We start from the raw sequence: 16,583 nt of genomic DNA on the forward strand, positions 1-16,583 counted from the left end.
AATGAGTTTATTAAGATATTGTTCATTTGACAGTCACTGTTAGCTTTCCTTCTCTGATGCAGCATTTTTTTCTTAAAGTGCAAGCACAGCCTTTTATCTCCAAACAGCAGTGCAACATTACAACTCTGTTCTAGTACTGAAGGATCTTTCTGTCACTAAATCAGGTGATTTTCTTTTACATTCAGGTTAACTCTAAATCATTTCTTTGATAAAAAGTGTTCCCAAAAGAATGTCTATCAAATAGCTTTTAAGTTGGAGGCAGAAAATAAACTTGCCACAGATGAAAGCAAAAGACTGTCAAATTGAAATAATTCCTCCATCAATATTTGACAAAGATTTTCCTTAGAATAAAAAAGTCTTTTCTAGAAAATTAAGATATTTCTACATTTACATTTTTATATTATTATTGTTTTATAATACAGCTCCATTGGCTGTGCGATTTCTCATCCCCTTCCCCAAGTTTTCTCTTGATCATTGATTTCCCCTCTAGTATTACAATGGGTGGTCCTTCATGAACAGTCGTAAGTCCATGAAGCTGTCACTGAAGTGTTTCCTGACATTGTAGGCATGGACAATGTCAGAGAGTCCAGCATCCTGTTTCATTGGGAGTCCATCTTTGATCTGGGTTCAGAGACACATACAGCACTGTGTCTCCAAACGTCAGTCTCCACTACACTTTTACTGCACACCTCCTTATACAGAGCCAGAAAACGCAGTCCACAACAGGGAGAAAAACAGCAACCTTTCATCAATATAAAGTTAAAGAACATGCCACAAAAACACCAATGCATTGCTAGAATGATGAAAGAGAAAATAAAAACCTTCTTGTAGAAGTTGATGCTACTGTATGACCATGAGGCACTGAAGAAATGACCATAAAAACTAGAATATCATTACCCATGAGATGTAGCAAAAACAGTGATGTTTGTTTTTGCTATATTCCAAAAGAGTGTGGTATCGCCAAAAGTCAATGGTGGGAGGAAAGAAACATCCTTCTTATTCCTTTCTTTTAAACTGAAGAGCTCACACCTGCAAATTCATCTTCTCGTGCCCAATAAGGCAACATAAATGTTGACATAAAACTAACCTATTAAATACATAGAATTGAAGGAGCGTAGGGATCAGTTTAACAGTTGGTTGTTTTATTCTTCAAAAGAATGTGTATAATACATAGTAGGGACTGTAGTATGATGATTAATTAGCATAAACCCCCATATCACCAAAATTTTAAGAGAGAGCTAGGGTTATAGAACTGAAAAATATAGCTTTGGAACTCTGTAATGAGAGCCTGCAACTTGGTTGGTCTTAGCCACTATATTAAGCTACTAATGAATTGTATTCCACTTGTAGTCCACATCCATTGGGATGTCATCCAAAAAAATCTCAGGGAATTTTATCAAATTCCTGCTGCAATATGAATAACCCCCAATAGTAGAAATATAGTTGATATGTTTAGCTAGTATTTTAATAAATTTGTTATCATTTCTTCCATTGAATTTTTAGAAGACAGAATTAAACCCTAACAGCAGATATATATTTAGAAATATGCTTTGATTCTCAATTTGTTCTTCTTGATACAACAAAAACAAAAATTATCACAAATATTATAATGTGCATTTTCCCAAACTGTCATTTTTGTTCATCTGAAAAATCTGAGTGCTTCCTAATTGTATCATCTAAGATCCTTACCATCCATCCCTTTCTGTTCAATGCCTTCTCCATTTCTTACAAAGCAACCTCAGACTTGTCACCAAATCCACAGTGAAACTAATAAAACTGCACTTGAATATTGAAATAAGTCCAGCAAACTGGTAGTTATGCTAGTTACAACCAACAGTAGTAAATTGCAATTTACAAAGCAATTATTTCAACTCATTTTTACTTCTCAATAATATCTAACCATAAATTCAAGGAAACCATCAGGTCATAAGCTATTAAACTATATCTATAATCTATATCTTATATCTATATATTTAAGCTAGAGCTGGAATTTTGGCAGTTAAGACATCATTTGCAAGGTAGCATCCTATGTTGTAATGTCAGAATCTGGCTGCTCCACTTCCACTCCAGCTCCCTGCTAATGTACCTAAGAAGACATGGATGATAACCCAAGTGCTTGTTCCTGCCACTCCAGTGGAGACCAGGTTGGATTTCCTAGTTCCTGGTTTTATCATGACCCAGCCCTAGCTGTTAAGGCCATTTAGAACTGTAACATCTCTGTCTTCTGCTCTTCTGATACTGTTCCTTTTAAATAGATAAATAAATCATCAAGTAATTTTTTCAGGGGAGCTCTGCAGAAAGCATGTTATTAACAAAGTGATAGGCCTAAATTCTGCTGTTATTTCGCAAAATGGTTGAAACTGACTCATTTAAATGTGTTCTGATTCCTCTAACCAGTTACTTAGTTGTGTATAAGAGAAGCTTCTATATTGCAGATCCTGCTCCCAGACATCTTAAAATTCTTTTGGACCTGATTATAGAGAAGACTTGCATTGTCTTGAACTTTGTCAAGGCCACATGTTGTCATTTTTGAGATTGCATTCAATAGTTGGAAGCAAGCCCATGTGGTTCAAGAACCCAGATGAGTACTAAAACAGGTGACCAAAGTGGATAATATAATATCCTTTTTAATTCAACACTTTCATTAAGAACACTGTGAATCAATGCATTAGCTAGTGATAAAACCCTTTCTTTTATATCAAACAAAATCTCCCAAATGCTTTCAACTCCTACATAATAAGCCTGATTAGATATGAAATGTGTTTTTGCATGAACAGTGTAACTTGGTTTCAAATCAGCATTTCTTTTCTGTGGTTTTGAAATAACTTTCTCTGGATTCTATGGTTTTGGAGTTTTCCCCCTATAATTTAGACAGTATGTTTTTGAATCAACTTGAAAATATCATTTCATCACTATACTCCTTAAATATGTATTATTTCCTCCAACTTCTCCTTGAAAGTTCCTAACAAATGTCAAATTTTTATTGCCTTTATAACACAAGCTTTGCAGAAACCGTCATGCTTAAATTTCCCTTCAGTGTGAGTCAGTGTTGTCAAAGCTAACCCTCTGCTGGGTTAGCTGTTAGCCAGTCGTTGACATTTTCCATGTTTTCCTTGTTCCTTTGCACTTCATCATGAATATCTTTATTATCTTTATTACCTTTGTGTGGGGCAAAAAGGAAAACAAAAACAATGCTTCTGCACACTCTTTCCACATCTTTATCTCTCTACATGTGTTACATCATGTGTTTGCTTAACTTTTTAGAAAATTTGTGTTGTTTCCTTTCTGCAGCTGTCATTACTTTACCCAGTCATCACAACCTACAGCTAAAGAGGCAGTGAAAGAACTGCCAACTGCTGCTACAACAATCACGTTATGGCATGATCTTTCCATGTCTCCTTTTAGAGTTTTCAATTCTCCTGAGAATATGAGCTTCATTACTTTGTAGTAATGGGGAAGTTATCAAAAGCAAAAGTGTCATTCTATTGGCTAAACTACAAAATCACTAGCATAGTATCTGTAGATGATGCATTACATTTCACTAAGTCAAAGATCACTTTTCCTATTGGCAAGATCAGGTACTGTAAAAAAAAGGAAAATTGAGTATTTCCTCCCTCAACAGCCTGGTTGTTTCACTCCTTTTTTCACCATTGCTGTTCAAATCAAAGTTAAATTATCAGGAAGAGCTTGTCAGTTTAGGGGAAGAAAATTATAATGTTTAACAGCATGATGCTTCATAGTCGGACAGTCTTGGTTCAAATGCTAGTCTTACCATTTACCAGTTGTACTTGGAAAACTTATTGAACTTCTTTCAAGCAAAGTTTCTGATTCAGTAAAAACTGGTAATAATAATTGCCTCCTAATGCTATTCTGTAGATTCAAGGAGGTAGTATATGAAAGATGTTTTAACTCATTTTTGACACCTAAAGCCTGGTGATACAGTGGTAGCTATCATTTATTTAATCCTGTTTACTGTGCCATCCATTAAAAACAATAAGTAGGATATGATGCTTATCTTGGGGAATGAGTGCCCATGGGCCATATAAGGCCTGTGAATTCATTGGTCTGGGCATGCCAAGACAGGCACAGTTGGGACTCCAAATTCAATAATCAATACCCGGCTAATTTTTAATTGATCATTTTGATGGCCAGCAAATAATTTTATAAGTATTCATACGGCCATTGGCAGAAAAATGAATCCTCATTCCTGGTTAAAGAGCTCAATATCAGTGCAATTCTGAGCTCAAATAGTTGCACTGAAAGAGAAAAAATATGCCATAAAAATAAGCCTAAAACCCTATGACAGCTCTGTAGTAAATAGAATTGGGTTTTTAATCCTTGGGTAGACTATTACCACAATGGTCTAATCTAATAACTGTGAAGGAGTTATTGTTGATTTTTCTCATACACTTCATACAGTATGGAATCAGACTATGTTATGGAACCTTCTAGATTTGAATTCAAAAATTCTTTGCTTATCTATGTAATAATTTTCAATTAAACCTTCAGTATTCTTCCTTGTTGTTCCAGTGGAGACGAAAAGCAGTTATAAATATAAGAATTTATTTATTGACTGTAGCAAAGCCAGTCCCTGAAAGTCTCCATCCCAATAATTATTTTTTCTGACTTTATACCTGAACATTTAATTCATTCAGAATACATTAGCTCAAAATATGAACTTGCGTGTACTAAGAATTTCCTTTCCTGCCAAAAAGAATGCAAAAATCTATAGAAGGAAAGAATTTGCAAAGTTAAAACTTGACTAGAAGAGCATGCAATCTTCTGCAATGGCTTAAAACATTGTAACAATCCATTTCACTAAAATTTGTGAGAAAAGATTGGATGCAACACAGGAATAAAGATTTGTGAGGTTATCTGAGTTGTTGACCAGGTTATAGCTCAGTGATTAGCGTGGGCAGTGCTAGAATGATCGTTGTTTCTACGTTTTGCTGATATAACCTGAAACTTTTTTTCTGTGCTTTCTTCCTATTTCTCATGAATGAAATATATTTATTGTTTCTAATATAGCATGTTATACATCACACCAAAAAACAATAGCTAGATGTATATCAACTATAATCAAATGCATGTTATATTTGTGCAATATATTACTAAATAATTTATTTTGCCTTCTTTGTATTCTAGCAATGTCTTTCTTCTTAAATGAACTTAGTCATTACAGTGTATTATGTTATTCTAGTTTTTAAAGATAGTTATAATTCATCTCTTTGTTGAGTTTTTAATAATCTTCCCTCTATTTTTCCCACCTAGCATTCTTATAGAAACCAAAAATCTTGATTAATCAGGAAAATTCTGGAGCTTTCCTAATTAATGAATTCTAAGATGAACTTCCCTTTTGAATTCTGAATCATCCGAAGATCCCCAAGTTGGGGCTAGTATTGTAGTACAGATGGTTAAGCTACTGCCTGTGTTGGCAGCATCCTGAAGGAATGCTGAATTGAATCCTTGCTGCTCTACTCCCAGCTCCCTACTAATCCTACTGGGAAAGGAGAAGGTGGCTCAAATGCTTGGGACTCTGTCCCCCGTTTGGGAGACCCTAATGCAATTCCAGACTCATAGCTTCTGCCTGGCCCTGGCTGTTGTAGTCACTTGGAGAGTGAACCTTCTTTCAGTAGCAATGGATGAAATACTAAGTTTTAAAACTATTTCTATTTATTAACAGTATTTATTACCTATAGTAATTTAATCATTCTCAAATAGACATATTATGGGCTACCAGATTAAAAATTTTTGCTTAGTAAAAAGTTTGCTTAGTAAAAGAATAAATAAATAAATAACTCAGGTTAAGCAACTCAAGAAGTTATGCTAGAATGAAGATGAGGAGATACAAGAGAGTAATGAAGCAGGGGTGACCATATCCTTGAAGATGAGAGACCCCAGTGGGCACGTCCTCTTTCCTGTGACCTTACAGATGGACAAGTGTGCATCAGCACTTTAACAAGATTGCTGATGACTCTCTCCGAAAGTTCATGGTGAGATGATGTTCTCTCTGCAGATTCCATTTTGAAGACCATTCCATTTCTACAGCCTCCTCAGACAACAAACACCCACGGGCATTTATTACATGATTAATTTGTGTTTTCGACATGCCAAAAAGCCACATTCCTCATTTAATAGTGTAAAAATTAACAAATAATGCTTAAAAACATTTGAAAATTACCATGCACCTGTGTAATAAAAGAAAAATGCAATTTGATTCTTTTGCATCAATATTTGGAAACAATTTTTGTCATCTGAGATAGATATTCTCTCTGTCATTTTGAAAAACACAATGCTAGGCAGAACTCTGCTTTACCTATAAATTGTTATTTCTTTTACTTGATTTTTTTTCCTGTTGAATTTTGTTCTGATAGAATAATCTTTGGCAAGCCACATGATGAATATGAATGTGTTTAATGTGACCTTGCTCCAGTATTAACATTTTCACAAACCCCAGTAGGCAACCTCTTACTGTTGCTTCATTATCCTTTCCAGCTGTGGCTGAAAGCCCAAATGATGCTGCTTTACCCGAGAGGTTTTCTGTGTGTATTTTCTACTTTAATCACATCCTTTCAGCAACATGAATCTTCGCCTGACAGATTATCTTCTCCACAGGCAGGCAGCCACATCCAGACTTTGATGGGTTCCCAGAGCCTTCAGCATCGCAGCCGGGAGCAGCAGCCATATGAGGGAAACGTAAACAAAGTGACCATCCAGCAATTTCAGTCACCATTGCCTATTCAGATCCCCTCTTCACAGGCAACCCGGGGACCACAGCCTGGACGGTGCTTAATTCAAACTAAAGGGCAAAGGAGTATGGATGGCTATCCAGAGCAGGTAAGATTGTTGTTTAATCACTGATGAGTTTTCAGGACTATCCAAAGGATCTAGTGTGTCTTTCACTGTTAATGTGATCCAGGGGCATAATGCTGTTACCAGGTTGAACTGGGTGGAACACTGTAGGTATTAAATCACTATTTTCAATGGTTAAGCACTATAACACGTAGAAATTTACAAATTAGCAACACACATGTTTCACATAAAAGGAAGTTAACAAGTCAGAATAGTTTTTTGAAGACTGTCGTGTATCCTTCCCTTAGCCACTCCGAACTCCCAAGTTAGCTCCACTGTCCAGCATTTAAGTACTAAAATGTGTAGATGGATTCCATGTATTTACCAAAGCCCCTGGTGAAAATGACAGTATGAAAAGTGAGCTGTATTATTCCTCAGTATTTGTGGGAAGAAATTTCTTAAAGTTCTGTCTTCTGTTTACTAAGTAATGTACAAAGATGAAACTTTGCCTTGAGGAAAGTTACAAAGATAAGGAATGGAAACATTTCTAAAAATGTTCCCAAGTTTACTGATGAATTTTTTGAAGTATAAATATATTGCTGTACTTCTGATCTGTCTAAATTAGGATTTGCTTTTTCATGATAGAATTTATTTTTCTTCCTTAGCACCATAAAATTCAATAGGATATCATCCATTGTGTTAGAAAAGAATTTATTAACATCTTTAAGGTTAGAAAAGAATATATTAAGATCTTAGAAGTATCTGATTTTGTTCTTTAGATAACTAAGCAAAGCTCATATTGACTTCACTAACTCCTTAATATGGTTTATAAAGATTCCACTTTATTATTGCTTACTCAGAACTTTATATATAACCCCACATTATTTTGTAAACATATCAGACAAGATTAACTTCAGTCTCTAGCTTTTTCTTCATATTAAAGTCATTTATCATTTGGATGAGCTGCTTTCTGTGTCTCTTTACCCTTCTTGAAGCTGAGACTATGTATTAGTCATTTTCAGATTCTCAGATATTATTTTTTATGATACAATTGCAAAGGCTCTGGAATTTCCTGCCCTCCTCCCCAAGTCCCCTGTCTCCCTGATTTGCCCTCTAGTATTACAATGGTTAGTCCTTCATGAACAGTCATAAGTCCATCATTCCGCTATTGAAGTGTTTCATGACATTATAGGAATCGACAATATCCGAGAGTCCAGCATCCTACAGTCAGGCTATATTCAACAGTCTTGCCAGGAGTCCACCTTTGGTCTGGATGCATAGATGCATACTGCACTGTGTCTCCACATCTGGAATGTCAGTCTGTGCTACAATTCTGTCATACGTCCGCTTAAACACAGCGCCAGACAACACAATCTGCAACAGGGAGAAAAACAGAAAATTTACAACTTAAATACTCTTTTTTCAGATAATTCTCTCGCTTTCCTTACTTGACCTACACCAAGTGTTGGATTTAAAGCATAATAAACTAGATAGGTATCTTAATGAGACATTGGTGTGGGGATTGTAATTTCCCCAAGAGTCTAAAAAGTTAATAAAGTTTTAAACTATCCTTTTACCAAAAAAACTCTTAGGGAATTTTTAAAAAATAATTTGTAACAAATTCCACAAACATAATAGTTCAAGCCCGTTTCTCTGATGAAGCTAGTCCTACTAGGCTACTATCTGATTTTATGCTATCAGAATTGATATGTTTAAAAATAGACTGAGATCAGTGCTGTGTTTTCAAAGACTAAGCAGTTGGTATACTATAAGCAAGCAATTATTCTGAATGTCCTAATTGTAAAGACCAACCAAATGCCACCCCCCAAATATGCAAATTTTATAGTTTGACAAATTGCTCATTTTTGAAATTTATATGCCTATTAAGTTAAAAGTAACATGATATTTATAAGAACATAATTATTATAACTTAGAAATCTTTTTTTCTTTTTTTTATTGTTAATAACATTGTATTATGTGATACAGTTTTATAGGCACTGGGATTCCCCCCACCCCTCCCATAACCCTACCCCCATGGTGGATTCCTCCACCTTGCTGCATAATCACAGTTGAAGTTCAATTGGGATTCATTCATTGCAAGCATATACCTAGCATAGAGTCCAGCATCTTATTGTCCAGATAAGTTCAGTGGTTTCTAGGGGAGACCTTCTCTGGTCTGAAGGTAGAGCTAACAGAGTAAAGTCCCAGTCAGTTAAAAGCCCCTACAAAATATCAGCATCAATTTACAATGTTATGAAATTGATTGACATAGTATTGAGTAAACAATATGTTAAAAGTAGTGCCAGTTCAATTTTTCACAACACATGGGTTGAGACAGTATCAATGACAGGTTCAAAAACAAATAAACCAACAAACAAATAAAATTACTGGTTAAATTAAGGCAAACATGTGGTATCTAACCTTTTGGGATTCGCTCATTTCCCTTAGCATTCTTTGTGGCTAAATGGGCCCAACTGGAAACTATAACTTAGAAATCTTTTTGATTCATATCTGTGAGAGGAAAGTCAAACAAAAAAATTGCAAGTCTTCCATGATTATGTTAAGAAAGAACTTAAATATAATTTCTTTGACCTTCTAATTTTTTTCTGCCTAAAAATACAGAAATAAAAAGTTTAGGGCCCGGCGCGATGGCGCAAGTGGTTAAAGGTCCTCGCCTTGCACGCCCGGGATCCCATATGGGCGCTGGTTCTAATCCCGGCAGCCCCGTTTCCCTTCCGGCTCCCTGCCTGTGGCCTGGGAAAGCAGTTGAGGATGGCCCAAAGCTTTGGGACCCTGCACCCGCGTGGGAGACCTGGAAGAGGCTCCTGGCTTTGGATCGGCACAGCATGGGCCGTTGCGCTCACTTGGGGAGTGAATCATCAGACGGAAGATCTTCCTCTCTGTCTCTCCTCTCTGTATATCCGCCTTTCCAATGAAAAAATAATAAAAATAAATCTTTAAAAAAAAAAGTTTACATAAAAAAATCTGTGGAATCCTTCAACAGCTAATGTTAATCCCCACATTGCAAACAAATACACATTGTATAGCACAAGACTATAGGCCAGTATCCAAGGAAAAAACTATTCTAACTTGTTGATTTTCTTGCATATGAAATAGATATTTACTGAAAATCTATAAATTCATGTAAATTTTGAGACAGTTTTCTTCAGATATGTTTCACAGCCAAGTGTGACATTGTCCAGCACAGTGGCATGCTGGAGGCTATTTCTGCTGGTCCATTATCATGTACAGCTCTTTTAACCCCACCCTCAGTGTCATCACACTAATAGACTGAAACTGTGGAACTAACAGGACCATAAACATCTGCAAACACTGCAGAGCAGGACACTTCCATTGCCACCAGCTCATCAGCATCTTTCGGCACACCACTTCGCTCTTCCTCATCTCCCCACTTCTTCATTGATCTGTGTGTCTTTCAAGAGTACTAGCACCAGATCTCAAGATTAGTGTTATGTACATTATATTTTACTTTTGTGAATCTTGTGTCCCTGACAAAGTCATTAAAACTCTGAGGTTGTATTTCTCTTCTGGTAAATTGAGAGCATTACCTCCAGCACCAACATTAACAAAGTTTATTACACACACAGAGCAATGCGGTTAATGAGAGGGTAGAATTAGGGAAAAAAAAAAAGAAGAAGAAGAAGAAACTGGAAGCCTAAGAGTTTAAGAATTCAAATAAAGAAAGAAATTTCATGATTATCAGTGCCAGCCTTCTTTTTCTATTGAGTAAAAAATAAAAACATAAAAACAAAAAAAGAGGTTGATGGGATTTATGTAGCTTTTTCTAGTAATGAACAAATTACATGTATTTTTCAATCTCCTAAGTTATATTTCTTTTGAAACTCTAATGTGTGTGTCTGTGTGTGTGTATTAAAGCAAGACTTCTCCACATTTAACAAGGCATAAAAGGAAAAGAAGTCAAAAACATTTAAAGAATTCACTGAGTTTCATATGAGAACAGTAACAATTCAACTGCAAAAATCAAATTTCTTACATGGATTTTAACAAAACACATCAGCTAAATAAGTCATTTCTAGTGATACACTGAAAAAAAATCATAAAAGGGAAGTGCTGCTGAAATATCCATACCAACAATTCTAAATTTACTCAAGTAGAATAGAGAAAAAGCCTAGTGGTTCAGCATTTTTGAGAGCAAGGAGATGCCATACACAGCACAAAGCAGACTACTGAGTGCAGTGAAACTCAGTTCCATTTCATAATGCTTGGCAATTTAGCTCAAAAAGGTGATCGTTTGTTGGGCTCATGCAGGTAAAAAAAAAAAATATTGAGAACAAGGAATACAGGCTTCTTGATTTAGAAGAAGTCTAAATAAAAATGGATCAGGAAAGAACAGCAGTTACATTGGCAAGATCCTGTGTTCCCTAAGTCCCCCCCCCCCCCGCCGCCCACATTAATTCTCTGCTGCTGCCATCTTTGTAATTCTTATTTACTGTTGATCAAGGAGCCCCAATTCCTTCTGCATAAGTCCCACTAGATATATAACTGCTCCTGTTTATACAAATGATTTCACTAAGCAGATGATTCATTACTCTTCTAGAAAGCAGAAAGTATCCTTGATTTCACTTGCATATTCTCTCATTCAAGTATTTATTTACTCAAATGTTGATTGAATTATAATTGAATGTCACCCTTTTTTCTCAGTAATAAATGAAGAGATAATGAAGTAGATATAAAGAGATAATTCAGACAATTCAGGCTTTTTGATTTTATTTTTTATTTTTGATGATGTTTCTACAGTTGACCAGACTGGGAAGGGTGGAGGATCAGGGAAGTGTGAGTGAGGCCATTGTCTTCACATTTTTTCTTCCTTCCTCCTGCTCCTAGGGAAAGAGGAGAAATTAGGGGAGAAGACACACCCAGCCTCACTGCCACCCCAGTACCAAGGGATGGGGAATGGCCAGCCATCCGGTGTCATCCCACTGTCCCAAGTATAGGGCTTGCTCTGAGGTTTCCACTCAAGTGATTTTGATAGTTCAGAAATGCTGTCGATCTTGCCATCCCAAGGATAAGAAAATCCTTTCAAGATCCATTTGCTGTCACAGTCCACCCTAGAATCTCTATTCGCCCAGATATTTGCTGTCAATACTAGGCTGGTGTAGTTACCCGATTTATTCTGTTCTCCTTCCTCTGCTGTGATAGCAGATGTACTCTGCAGGCACCAATGAACGGCCATGTCCTCCATGTACATCTGGGTATGCTGCATTGCCTCATCTCAGACAATTCAGTTTTATCCTATGTAGACAAAACTCCAAGTATATATGACTGTATATTCACAGACCTCTTTGATAATGTACCGAGGGCTCAAGCCCATACATTGTCTCAAAATGAAACACTCTCACAAGATTTCTTCTTGATGCTTCAGAACAGTCTTCCAATGGATCAAAATTTCATTTTAAGGTATCTGTTGTATTTAAAAAATTAACTTCCATACAAGTTTTTCTTTTCATCATATGCATTTTCCACGAAATTTTTGAAGACCTCTCAGATAACTAGACAACATGAACAGGTATCCTCATAAAACTATACACAGCTTTATCTAGGAAAGCAAATTGCCAGTAGGAAGTCATTTCATTAAGCAACACTATTTATCTATCCATAATACTACTCCCCAGGCCTGAATTACATCCTCCCAATACTTGCATACACAACTATTTCCTTTGTTTCTGCTATTGGGAAGACTCCTCTGAGTCTTATGGGAGCAAGTCGGAACACTGCCTTCTACAGATTTTAGATTATAACTTTACCGTTCATGATGTTAACAAGGCCCCTCTGTAACCTCAGTATTTATAGAACAAGATTAACATGGACATGAAATATCAAATAGAGTTAGAAGATTGAAGTAGATTCTAGGAGAAGTCACCATTGATAGCCAGGCTGTTTCTGATGTCTTCTGCCAAAATTTTTATTATTTGAAATCAGTTCCTAAAAAAAAAAAAAAAGTCAATGCTAATTCTCGTTAAATAACCTGTTCACTAGCCGCTAGACATGACTTTTTGCTGAAGGAGATGCTTTCTCCTTAGCTAATTCTATTTAGTTTCAGACTGCTTCTTGTGTTGAAGTGTTCTCTTATGTTTTATGGCTGCTTTGGCAGGTGAATCTGTTTATATATGAGATGAATACTGTGTCTGACATGCTTTATGAGACTCAGTAGTCACAACACAACCTATTAGCCCTACTTTAGCATGCCCAAGGGTTGTCTAGCTTCAGATCAGAACTTACGTTTGTCATATTTATAAATCACAGTGTCATTTTACTATTTCAATTATTAAGAAATATATCGAGACAGTTCTTTATCTACTTGTCACATATGAAATTTGTTTCCCTTAGACTTTTAGTGATCTCCAGACTTATAGTAATATTGAGTAAATATAGTCACTCTCTTGAAAAAAATGACTGGAAATTACTCTTTACAATTTTCTTTGCAAATGAAATCTGTTGCATTTATTTCCTTTCAGATTTTATTGCAGCTTGCACAATCAGGATTGTAGATGTCTTCCACATACAAACTGGGGCCATTCAGCATTTACACATTAGAAAGATATAACCCAAACTAAATAATTTAATCAAAATTGCATGGATAAATGAGAAAACACAAAAAACAATTTTAGTATTTGATTGCTCTCATTTTCTAATTAATAAACAACAAAAAATAAACTAGTACATTGAATAAGGCCAAATATTCCTTCCAGCACTATAAGCTATTACATGTTCATACCCATAAACTCTGAGCTGCACAAACTGCTATAAACTGAAGTTTTTGCCACCTAATGATAACTAGTTTTAAGACATCTAACTCAATTGAATCAGTTATAATTAAATGTATATTTAAAATAAAATTATGGCAGACTACTGTGGTAATTGCATTTATCCAGAATTTACAAACTACTCATAATGATTCTACCATAAAAAAAATAGTGGGTAGGTGGATTTTTGCCTTTACATTGCAATTGAGTCATGTAATAAACATTATATTTACTATTATGAAATAAGATGGTTCCATTAAAGGGGCAAACTTGACTGATATAAATTCCAGTGACTCATGATATTTGCTAATGAAGTCAAGTGTAAGATTCAATTTAGATTTCCTTTCTTTTTTCTGGTAAATCATTTTTATTAATCTCCACCTTATAGTATAGAGATTTCCTCCTTTCCTTCCCTTTTCTCCTCCCACCATTTTCTTCCGTATTATTATTATAATACAGTTCCTTAAGTAACCATTGGAAGTTTAACATTCTGCTATTTAAGTGCATCATGGCATTGTAGTTATAGACAAGGAAGAAGCTCTAGCCTCATTTTATTGAGGTATATGTAACTGAGTCCTTCTTTTATTTAGTACTAAAGATGAATGGTGCTTCTCTACTTTCTATTATGCTAGTCTTCATTACACAGTTCATCTGTGAGAATATACTTATATACATGTTTCACCTAAATGTCTATTTGTTTGTGTTATATGTGAATGTTGCCTTATATTAAAGAGAGCATACGGTGTTTGTCCTTTTACAGTTGGCGTATTTCACTGACTACAAGATACATACTCATGCGTTCCTTTTGATTTTTTCCCCTTAATTCTTATTAATATTTTGCCTGCAACCTGTTAATTCCGTGTTTACCTAGTTCCAGCCCTTTTTCTATAGTTAAAAATGATAAAAGAGTTTTTCTCTGAGTAACCAATATATACTGTGTTTAAATCACTTGAGTCTTCCTGTCACACTTCAAGTGTATTACTGGCATTGTCAGCACAGCTCACAATGCATCCTTACTTGAGTTTGTTTTCATTTCTCCAGTTCATCTCTAGTACTAATTTCCCTCCAAATGAATTGTTAATCCACCCTTTCTGTCTTTTATATCTGTTATATTCTTTACAACAGACTAAGTCAAGGTGGACCATATGCCCAATGTCATCATTACCACCGAGTTCTAAAATACAAAGCTCTTCTGTTTAATCAGCTTTTATTGATGAACTGGAATATTGTGCAGATAACACAAAACACTAGAATCAACATATAGTCCTCACAGTCCTGACCATTTTTTTTTTTTGTTTTTGGTCACTCCCTGTCACAGTGACTCACAGTATCTTAACTTGATCTCTTCATACTAATTCACTTTTTTCTGAGACCCCTAACTTCTGTTCTAGAAGTTGCTGTCAGACTTGCAAGTCTTTTCACTGAACACTTAATTCCTGTTTTCACTCTCACTGGTGCCATGGTCTAGTTCTCAAATTAAAAGCTCTGCTGTTCATAAACATTAGAATTATTTACTAAGCAGATCGTGCATTACTCTTCTAGAAAGCAGAAGTTCCTTATTTAAATAGACTTATTTTCCCTCACTCTACATTTGAAAATTTTTTCACTTAATTTATACAGCCTTTTCTAATCAGTCTGAAAATGTGTTTAAGATAATGCACAATCTTTTAAATGTTTATAAAGCAAACCTGGTTTTGGTTGCCACAAGATTGAGCACATGTTTGCCATACCATGGAATGCTTCCATAAATGCATATGTGTATACATTGTGCAATATTCAAAGCAGGATGAGCATAACCATGTTGTAAAATAGTTATCATTTTTCATAATGTAAACATTCAGAATCTTACAGCTTTTTCATATTGTACAATACATCATCATTGTGTGTAGCCACCCATGGTCACTCAGTTGCAAAAGATGGAAACTTCCCTCTCCTAGCTAACTGTAACTTAGCATCTGCTGCCAAAATTTTCATCCCTCTCTCCTACCAAAAGTTTTATCGTGTACATAGTAACAAGTATGCATTTACTAATGCATGCTTGCTCAGGTAATTTCAAATCATGATAGATCCCTACAGAGATACAAGACATTTCGTCCGAGTTTATACCATCATCCATGTGCAAGTCAACATAGGCTACCATTAACAATTTACTGAGAAATTATTTGAAAATGATTTAGCTTTGATGGCTATTTGATTACCTTTTAATATCTTTTCTATATAGTTTTGTGTGAGAATAGAAAAGAATCCTGGCCTTGGATTTAGTATCAGTGGTGGAATTAGTGGACAAGGAAATCCATTCAAACCTTCCGACAAGGTAAGACATGAATTCTTTATTGTCAATTTTAATGAGAAAAATACTGTCTTCTGCAATAACAAATGTTACAGAAAATGAGCACTTTTACTTAAAAAGAAAACTGTATGTTTAAAATTTTTGTAACTGAAGCTTTTTTAACTTCATGGTTGTATATATTTATAAGAAAATGTAGGGGGAATTTCTAACAAATTCTTTTCAATGTCTTACTTATAAATCCTTTATTTAAGGAAATATTTTTTCATAACAGACTCAATGCTGGATCAAACATGCTGATGTCTTTTCAACTGATCAGGATTGTAAAGGATTTCGTCAATTATTATTGTAGAACTGAAAAAGCAACAGAAAGCACATTTTTGAGAAAATCAGAGTTTCAAATAGCAGGCAGTAAGATCCTCTTGTGCTTAGCTCTGCTTATCAAACATTAGTATAAAAGGGATATCTCCCTCAGCTCTGAACTCAACCACTTCCTGGACACTCGTTCTGCCGCTCATGTCCAAATGCAGCATGCCTTGTTCCTGGTGTGGGCCACACAACATTTTGATTTTAAAAAATGTTTATCTGTGCCATAAAGCCTTCCCTGCTGTCATCAGTGTCTAACATACTCAGCTTTGAATCACTTAACTATAACTTAATGATAACCAAGATTGTCTACTTTTAACCTCATCAAATGTAACTGCAATGTAGCCATAGAC

General features: G+C 35.4%; 1 protein-coding gene across 1 annotated transcript in view; it reads left to right on the forward strand.

Annotated features, from left to right (window-relative positions):
- Positions 1 to 16,583, forward strand: part of LRRC7 (leucine rich repeat containing 7) — a 444,758-nt gene that overhangs the window by 392,811 nt on the left and 35,364 nt on the right. Inside the window, exons 24-25 of the mRNA XM_040987263.1 lie at positions 6,616 to 6,837; positions 15,799 to 15,891. Coding sequence (XP_040843197.1) covers positions 6,616 to 6,837; positions 15,799 to 15,891 — 315 coding nt within the window. The remainder of the gene's footprint in view (positions 1 to 6,615; positions 6,838 to 15,798; positions 15,892 to 16,583) is intronic.

Source organism: Ochotona curzoniae, unplaced genomic scaffold (genome assembly GCF_017591425.1).
Source record: "Ochotona curzoniae isolate NIBS_2020 unplaced genomic scaffold, NIBS_Ocur_1.0 contig_4612, whole genome shotgun sequence".
Lineage (NCBI taxonomy): Eukaryota > Metazoa > Chordata > Mammalia > Lagomorpha > Ochotonidae > Ochotona > Ochotona curzoniae.